At 39.9% G+C, this 9,482-nt stretch overlaps 1 protein-coding gene across 4 annotated transcripts; it reads right to left on the bottom strand.

Annotated features, from left to right (window-relative positions):
- Nucleotides 1-1,670: 1,670 nt before the first annotated feature.
- On the bottom strand, nt 1,671-6,609 carry rnf41 (ring finger protein 41). 4 transcript variants are annotated; one of them, XM_080030534.1, is made up of 7 exons: nt 6,484-6,609; nt 5,563-5,668; nt 5,335-5,450; nt 4,953-5,224; nt 4,278-4,413; nt 3,649-3,752; nt 1,671-3,303 (listed from the first exon to the last, which is right to left on the bottom strand). In XM_080030534.1, the coding sequence occupies exons 3-7, from the start codon at nt 5,422-5,424 to the stop codon at nt 2,949-2,951; spliced, it is 957 nt and encodes a 318-aa protein (XP_079886660.1). In that variant the 5' UTR covers nt 5,425-5,450; nt 5,563-5,668; nt 6,484-6,609; the 3' UTR covers nt 1,671-2,948. The 4 variants fall into 4 exon arrangements, with proteins under 4 accessions (XP_079886660.1, XP_079886662.1, XP_079886661.1 ...); XM_080030536.1 differs by having other exon boundaries at nt 5,572-5,668; XM_080030535.1 differs by lacking the exon at nt 6,484-6,609 and adding an exon at nt 6,089-6,477.
- Nucleotides 6,610-9,482: the final 2,873 nt, after the last annotated feature.

Here is a 9,482-nt window from a genome sequence, read left to right as displayed (position 1 = left end):
ACATCTTACGTCAGCTAGAAAAAGAAAAAAAAGGTCAACACAATTATAGAACAAGACAAAAAGGAAAGTCAACTGAAACTGGGAGAAGTATCTTAATGAGCAAGTGTTGGACAGTTTGCAACACTGCAAGTTAGATAAATGACATTTGAATGTGGGTGTTTCCACCACACTTTGGCATTTAGACTATAGTCACTACAAATGATTAAATTAAGAAGCTCCTCCTAAGAAGGCATTTACAAGTATTTATGTTCATTTGTACAGGTGTGCTTAACCTAACATTTGTTGAGCGGTGTGTTGGAGCTGTTAAGCCTATAATAATGAATACCCACAAAACATTATGACTTTGCAACTTTGAAGGCCCAGAGCCAGACCCCAGGGTTGCTACTGATATTTACGATTGGCTACACTTGTTGGTTCAGTGACATGTGAAATGGCAACACCTTACAATGAGAGGGGGGCCCAAAAACCAAATTGCTTATGGCCCTTACAAAATAAAGAGCCGGCATTGTGTGCACGTTACTATACTTGGACAAGAGTAAACCCGTAATTACATGTTAATGCAACAGCATTATCTAACAAATAATATTCATATTATACAGGCCTTAGTGTAAGACCATTATTTACCATTTAGTTTATTGATGCGATGTCACTTCTGCTTAAGGCATTTATAACGGAGTTGTTATTTTTTTGCAGTGTGGTATTGACACTTATATTTCAGGATCTGGATTTGGCCTCTACCACTGCACCCATGCCATAAGTATTTGTGCAGTATATTTTTATATAAATGTTATTAAAGGTCACGGAAACATATTCCTAAAAATATTCTAAGAAATATGTCACACGCTCTCGGATATTAGAAATGCTCCCGGCCTTGCAGCCACCAACCACATCATATTGTCAGTATTTGGCAAAGCACATGATTTCACATTCCAGTGACCACAATGGTGAGGGATTATAGGCTCCACAATGAGGACACGGCCGCCGGTAAGAGAGGAGAACAGAGTCGCAGATCATGTGGGTGTCTGGGCTAGACACAGAGAAGGAGAGTGAGTCACGTCAGAGCAGTCAAGAGTTTGGTGCTTAAACTTTCCTCTTCTGTCATTTAATCTGGATTCTTGACCAACAGCATTCCACGGGCCCCCACTCCATAGTCACTGCCCTGAGTACCTTAAAGGTGGAGTCAGCAATTCTGGAGAATGCTTGTCAATTTTTGCTGTTGTCAAAATCAGTGAATATTTCCTCACAACCCAATACCTGTACATACTGTGTGTGCGCTGACACAAATAATTATCAAGTGTTTATACACAGCATAGGCTCTGTAAAAGGGCATGTTGCAAGCTATGGTGGGCTTCCTTTGTTTACATACCAGTTTACAGAGCCTAGGCTGTGAATTAACACCAGATTCAGCGTACACACAGTAGGGACAGGTAGCAGATTGTGAGATTTTTCCAAAAAGTATTCTCCAGAATCACTGACTCCACCTTTAAAATAGTTTGTGACATTATAAATGTATAATACATAATGTACTCAGCTGATATGCTATCAAGAAATACACCCGCCACCCTGAAGATCTCTGATGACATGCTGTGGTAAACTAAGGAACTGCATTTCCTCCTAATTAAGACGTCTTAATATAAAATAATTTGGGGAAAAAATAAATTTCTTTGAAATGAAGTTTGACATTTTTTATTACTTTCTTGTCTGTACAACACAGTACATAACAGACACAAAACAAACAAAAAACATTGACAGGGCAAATAATAAAGGGCACAATTCAAACGAATCCGTTTACTGCTCGTGTGTGGGCTCTTATACTGAAGGCTTCAGTCGTTAGTCTTACTACAGCAATAAGTAGTGAAACACCTCACCTCTCAAAGCCATAAATGAATTTTCAATTATTTGTACAATCTCAAAGCTATGGTCATTAGTGACATGTCAGTGAACAGATGTTTGCTAATGGTGAAGAATGAGGAGATTAAAGTCTGTTTTGCAATCAGAAAAAGACATTGTGAACCATTATGATTTGTCAAATAAAATTCAGTATATATAGTCAAATCCAAAAATGTTAAAATTCAAAACTTCAACTGGACCCAACATAGACTATATATATGTATATATACTGTATATACACACACACACACAACTGAGGCAACAAAGAAAAACACAAAATCAATTTTCTTCCTGCACTGAACTTCAAATGCACCGAAAGAGGCAAATTTCCATACGTCAAATGGTAACATCTTCAAGCATGTTTGTGTCAAAAGGCATCATCAAAATAAATAAAAAGAAAATGGCACAGAAGGTTTAGACAATCTAAACTGAGAAATGAACACGTCTTTGCAAAAATATTCACAGGAAACTAAATACTAAAGCAAGCACGCCAAATATCTTCAGAGTCCACGTTCCTGCAAACATTAACACAAGGCTGATGAAACGGAGATAAACAAAGCAAAAAAAAAAAATCACAATCTAATTACAGTGAGAGGAAAAAGAGAATGACATTTAGAATTCAATATAGTATTTGTATTTACAAGCATTTATACAACAGCGGACATTTAAACAAGGGTTCAAGCTATTTTTTTCTTTCTTTTTTTTTACTACATTAGACCAATGGAGCGGAACAATCAGATCATATAATGCACCAAATATAAACCTTGTAAACATACCATCTCGTCTTCTATCTTGGATATCAGTCAGATTAAGTTTCCATTTTTAAACAGGTTCATAATATATTTGTCCTTATTTTAAGGCATAGGTATATCAAGCTTAGGAGTGAGAACCTCTTTAAAAGATTTAGATTTTTTTAAATAAGCTGGATTTATTCAGATGGTTTCTCTCCAGCGAGGGAGGGGGGGGGGGGACAAAACCTTACTCGTCACGGCAAAAAAAAATCGTCCCCCAAGCCAAAATGTCTCCCAAATAGTCTCTGGAATCAAAGCTGTTTACAGTTATAAGATCTCCTCCACTCCGTGCGCAAAGATCATGACCAGGCCGGGCTCCAGGATCATATCCTCGCCCATGTGTTGGTTCTCACAGGCCATCACCACCACCGCCTGTTTGCCGGGGATGCGCTTGGCCACATAGTTCTCGTAGTATCGCCGGTTCATCTGCCGCGTCTCCAGCGTGGCGAGCCCCTGGGGCCAGTTGCGTTCGTGGGCGTTCTCGATGAGGTCGTTCACTATGGACAGAGGGCAGCCGCTGTCTATGAGGGAGCGCTTGATGACGGCCTGCAGAACGGCGTCCGGGGTGGAGATCATGCCGCCCCAGCGCGTCACTCGGGCAGGCTGCATGGAATTCACCCACCTGAACGTCAGGCAAAGAGGAAACCATAGGGAATTTAGGGACAAAGCTTACAGCCGACTGACAATGTTGATATTATAATAACAAGCAGGAAACCACATGAGAGTATCTCTGGTTAAAAAAAGAAAACGTACAAGAACTCTTTTATTCCCAATGCAATTTGCACTTTGAACAAGGTCAAATAGACAACACTTTTTTAATGAAGCTTTGCTTTACACACAGGCTTTTGCTGTTTAATGGAAGTGTGTGTAGGATTTTATGTGAGTCTTATGTTCTAAATTGAAGGGAATTGTATGTCCCTATGTGATAAGACAATAAGGGTTTTTTTTTAATAGAAACTTCACTTACTCTAAAATCTCATTGTACTCGATGCTCTCCTCCAGGTTTTGCAGGTTGGGGTTAGCGCTGCGGATGGCTCTCATGTACGCTTTTAGCAGCTGAATGTCCCGTTTCTGGAAATTAATAGAATAATCTTCAAAGACTAATTCCCCAAAATCTCCTGGAGCTAAACATGAATATATTAACCAGTCTGGTGGCTGCCTTCCAATACTGCACACATATGAGGATATTCTACAGCACCAAACCTACTCAATATCTATCTTAAGATATGTGCTACACAGACACAGTATCAAACAGAGGAGACATACATCCTGTACCACAAAGGCAGTTCACACTAAAGTAATCCAAAGGACCCGATCAAGCATACAAATAAAAACAAGTTATAATCTTAATTTAAAGGTTTTCAGCAAATTACCAAACCAGATAGAAAAAAATATTTCATTAACTGAACGACAGTAAAATAAAGTTACTATCCGGTAGAAAACTGTCAATATAAGGTGACAGTTATGGAAAAGATATATGTTCTTGGCTATTTTTAAACTTGTTCCACAGACGTTTGTTTCCACCATTTTTTGGGACTAGGCTCTCAAAGTTTTTTCTAATGACTAACACATCAATGAGCAGCAAGATGTTCTTACTTGTTCCCCTAACTGGTGTTTATGCTCGCAGACAGTTTTCTCCAGATCTGAAATCTTAGTCTGTTGCAGCTGCACGACGCTCCGTAGGTGTTTGATGCAGTTATGGTTGGGCAGCTCGTCTTTGGGCATCTCAAGCCTAAGAGAGAGGAGGAGATACAATAACTGGAAAGAAAAACCAGGATTTAAAGCAAAAGCAATCAGAGGACAGGTCATTCATTTTTGCAAATCATATATTCACAATATTTGAGCACCTGGAACCAAACGTAAGACTAGAATATTTTTATAAACTAAAACTGTGGGCCCTTCTGCTGTAATCATCAGTGAAACGGTAACCTTTCGGCAAACTTTCTAACTTCCAACAGTGTTCCCGGGGATCCAATTTTCCCAGTGAGGAAAGTTTGTTTATTCAGTTATGACAATATACCAAAGAAAATGTTCACTTCGCTGACACACCCATAGTTACATAGTGCTCCTTTAATATTGACGATTATAATTAATTTGCTTAAAGCAATTATTTTGCTTTTATTAGTGTAGCTACATCTGTCACTTAAGACTTGAAGCTATTTACTGTGGCACTGCTTCTACAGGATGACAAGAAATCCATAATCAATGCTGCTGACCAACAGTTCAAACCCAATGTAGATTTTTTCAGCCAATTAGAATTCAGTGACTCACCCGCATCCCTCCACGCAGCTGACGGGCCGTTTGGGGTTGTGCTCGCAGTCCTTGAGGTGCGACTGCAGCTGGTCCAGGCGCAGCGTGGCCGTGCAACCGAAGCCCGCGTTGTCACAGTTGATCTGCAGCTTGGAGAGCATGTTGCGCATGATGCGGGGCACGGGCCGGAGGTGAGCGAGCGTCACCACCGTACGATCCACCGGACAGATCTGCTGCTGCGCGAACCACTGCGTTATACAGGCGTTGCAGAAGGCATGCTCGCAGTGTGGAGCCTGGAATAAGAAATGGGAACACAGAGCACAATGAAACAATTATTTAACTTTTGAAAAATGCTGATATAGTCAAAAAGCTGGTCCACTTTCAGACAGGTGGGATTACTTGCCTGCACTGGTTCCTCGAGCACTCCACTACATATAGGACACAGCAGGTCTTCATCCACCTCCCCTACGAACCTCGTTACGTCGTACCCCATGGTACATCACTGGGACTGACAACCTCCTGAGTGACACACAACCGAGCACATTAGAGGATTTCAGACAATTTAACAGCATCGAGATATGACTATAGATATCTCACTGACATATATCCAACAATTGCTCTGCCTGCCTACCTCACTCACAAATGGTCCCAAATGCTGCCATTCAGCTCTTGGTGTAAAGACTGTACGTCACCTCTGGCAGAAATACTCTGTCTGCCAACAGAGACACAGACACTCCCTGCAAAATAAATAAACTATTATTCACACTGTTTATTTGCGTTTATGAACTCAATAGATCAATAGATTCAGTTTATCTACAGACATTTAAATGGCCGTGTGATTTAAAGGCTCCCTCAACATGATCAGACAAAATATATTATTATTTCTTTACTAGAATAGTGCTGTTAAATAAAGATGTTATTATCTTATTATGAAATCAATAAAAGCTGTGAGGGCACAATGACTCACGATGTTTCAGAACACAGCCATATTCATACACATCGGAGTGCCTATAGCGACTTCTTTGATCCAGAAATCAGTGCGGGTTTTTACCAACAGTATCCTAGCGATGTGCCTACAGCAGGCAAAGCAGAGCATCTTTGTTGTCGCAGCTGACTGGGTGTCTGTCTGACCTAATTTTTAGTGAAGCAGCACATACCAGTGTGGAGGAGATTCACATATCCATTTTTTTTCCTCTTATCGGACTCAGCATGCCTTACAAGCAAAGCTAACCCACCGTGCTAACGCCGATTACGTGTATGTTGTTATTTCGCGGTTAACAAAGCGATGCCTTTGGGTTCACATTGGGCTCAACTGTTGCCATCTTGAAATAAAAAACCCATTGCTTGCGTCCAGATGTCAGCACCGGTTTGCTCGTCATAAATTAAATGCTGCTTACGCTTGTTGCTAACTAGATAGCACTGGTCGGTTTCCTCTGGATGTTAGCCATCGAGCTAACCAGACAGACCTCAGTCTGGGCAAACTGCGCCGACAAATGTCTGTTTACAATCAGCAACGTTAGGCGAAAAAATCGTAACCGACTCATATACTCACTTAACCATGTAGCAAAACAGATCCCTATCACGACGTTTGTGTATTTTCCGACGTCCTACTGTAACTAGTAGCTCGCTAGCCACGTCCTGTGCTACATCCTACACTTCTGCGTCGTCGCTACGCAGGCGGCCGGTGACGTCATGACGCAACACTGGGAATTTTTGATTGGTCCTTAAAATCTGTACTATACTATTTTGGGTAACCGATACCATTTCTCAAATAAGGCAATATTTTGTGATAAACACATTCCATAGAAATGTCATTACCAGTGAAATATCAGTTTGTGTTGTTCATGAATATATTGGAAAATAAATAATAAATAAACTACAATTATAACATTTCTAAATGCCAAGTCATATGTTGGACAAACTGGCATGAATATTATTATATAAACCCATGAAAATCAGTAGGTAACTTAATACAAGTTGGAAATCAATTATGTATTTCATTTACAATATACGATTATGACATAGCCTACCTCTTTCCCAGCCATGCTTTGTCCATCATAAGGTAAATATGTAGGAAATGAACTGCAGCTAGGGTGCAGTCTGTGTGTCTGAGTAGGGAGACAGAGACACTCAAACATGAGAAATCTCACTACTCACTCTCTACCAGTCTGACTGCATGTTCAAACAACGCCTAAACCATTGTCATCATCACACTGAATGGGCTCTCTTAACGAACCATGTGGCTTCTTGTTGAAACTTAAATCCAGCCCCAGGCAGTGATGTGTTAGCCTTGTTAACATACAGTTAGTAGTGGATTAGTATTTTTCTTTCTTTTAAGTCATTGTCTTTTTGTTGCAACTAGTGTTTTGAAAATCCCAAATTGGACCACTACATTAGGTTTAACAATGCTCCAATCTTTTCATCGTTTCCCAATCTCTTCAAGCGTCTTTTGAGTGACCTCCAAAAAAAAGCGCTATATAAATCCTATCAATTATTATCTCTATCAGTTCCTTATTGGAGTCGAGATAAACAGCTCAGACATGAAACAAGATCCTTTTTGACATTTGAAATGACGAGTGGAGACGTGCTGGGACGTAATCATTCAGGATAAAACTTGTGAATGTGATACCAATGTAACATGAAACAAGCATTCATTCGTTGTTAAGAAATAACTCCAGACTCAGGAAATTATTTAGCAATAGCACTTTATTGAACACAAACAACCCTAAGCCACAATACTGAATGACAAGACCAATTGGCTGCAGCAAACATTTTATAAAATAGATTCAGGTTTTTAATGTCACTAAATAGTTTTTTTTTAAATTATTCTTTTAACGTCAGAAAGACAGATGCAGGTTTTTCCAAAACAGTGAATGATCTTTTACGTATTTAACATTTTTTTGTAACAAATTATCATTCACGTGTTCACACAGAGGAATAACAAGGCAAAGTGCTTTCAGGATTGCATTGTCGTAAAAACAAAAACAGAAAAATGAATGGCTTGAGGTTTAGGTGAGACAGTGCGAGTGGGTGAACAGGGGAGTGGGGGCCGGTCCTGTCCTGGAGTAATTAGGCAATGGGTGTGTATTTGGATGTGTGTGTGTGTGTGTGTGTGGGGAGAGGAGAGGAGTATGGGACTGGTCAGAAAACCTCAAACCTTTCACCTTGTCCTAGACCCCTTGGTAGTCAAACTGAATGTGAAATGTTCAGGGACATTAAACGGACACCTGTGGAGCAGAATCTGGTTCTGAGTGAACATACGGATCTGAAGGCAAACGGATCGAGGGACTTACAAATCCACCATTATACCATTTTCCTTGTGACAACCTGTGGTATTGTTACAATGGCAGACCCAGAATGAAGCTGTAAACGTTGAAGTAATTGTACACTATAGGGCTCGACAGGGAAGTAAACGCATAAGAGCAAACCAAAAAAATAGATGGTGTTTGAAAAAAATAAGCCAATGTGTGGTTATTAATCTTCAGAAAAAAAATAAAATAAAAAAGATGTATCCTCTGACCATTCGCCACTGAATGTTAAAGGGGATAGACTATCATCATAATCTGCATCATAACATTGACTGGCTTCACATTCCAGTGGTATTTTGTCGTATAAATGCTTCTCATAAATAGTTTTTTTTTCAACGTCAAATAGACATATACACATAGAGCACAACCAAGCACACCTTGCTATGTATGACTACCATTGCTTTATGATAAATCTGTATTCCCGTACTGTGAAATAGACTTTTTTTTTTCTCTCTAGTCAGAACAGATGCAGAGAAACAATACTCAAGGCTGCAAAACAAGGAGGTAGGAGAAAATGCTACTGAAAAACAGCAAAGTGATGCTAACACATGATCGTTCGTTGAAATAAATGGTGTGAGAAGCCAGGCTTGGAGCCGTAAGTCGACAGCTGCTATTCCCAGTCAGCGTTTAAGGAGCGCCGTGTAACCGTAACGTTAGATTTTCACCTTTATTTTGTGAAATAATGTGCAATATTGTTGTTAAGAACCCACAGAAAATCTCAAACTTGTATCTGCCACTTTTTCCTGATGGCTCCACATGCAGACTGGCATAGCAGCTTTGGTGATTTACTAACTGAACAAAAGGGAAAAAGCTTTAGGAGGTCCATTCTGCCTTACAAAAAGTTTGAATCGTGTCTTAACCCTATATTTCCAGACTGATCGTGTTCTAAAATTTGGCTAATCTCAACATAGTAACATCATTGGTCCTGTTTGTCATCACAGGTCTGGGGGACCACACTGCTGGTGATGGCATTGACTCCTTTGTACACACACACGGTAGAATATTATATTTGCAGATTTGTAAATGAGGTAATCAGCGTTAGGCTAAATAGGGAACCCTGTCATTGACATACGTCATGTCCACTTCATTCACGAGCAAAGCAAGAAAATAAGATCTCCTCAATCGGCAAGGGACAGGAGGACTGTGGAAAATGTAATAGACTTTGGAATGTTGGGTGGACGAGCCAACTTTTTTTTTTCAAACATATTTTTAGTGAAGGTGCACTGTGAAACTATTTGATTGT

This window comes from Ammodytes marinus (genome assembly GCF_949987685.1).
Source record: "Ammodytes marinus genome assembly, chromosome: 7".
Classification (NCBI taxonomy): Eukaryota; Metazoa; Chordata; class Actinopteri; order Uranoscopiformes; family Ammodytidae; genus Ammodytes; species Ammodytes marinus.
The sequence above is the reverse complement of the archived record's forward strand: the minus strand, read 5'-3'. Positions and strand labels throughout refer to the sequence as shown.

What these genes read in the sequence shown, in the direction of transcription:
- rnf41 (XM_080030534.1), bottom strand. Translation starts at nt 5,424, where the DNA reads ATGGGGTACGACGTAACGAGGTTCGTAGGGGAGGTGGATGAAGACCTG. An exon ending in TGCTCGAGGAACCAGTGCAG is followed by an intron (nt 5,225 to 5,334) that starts GCAAGTAATCCC and finishes TTCTTATTCCAG; the next exon opens with GCTCCACACTGCGAGCATGC. An exon ending in GAGTACAATGAGATTTTAGA is followed by an intron (nt 3,304 to 3,648) that starts GTAAGTGAAGTT and finishes CCTGACGTTCAG; the next exon opens with GTGGGTGAATTCCATGCAGC.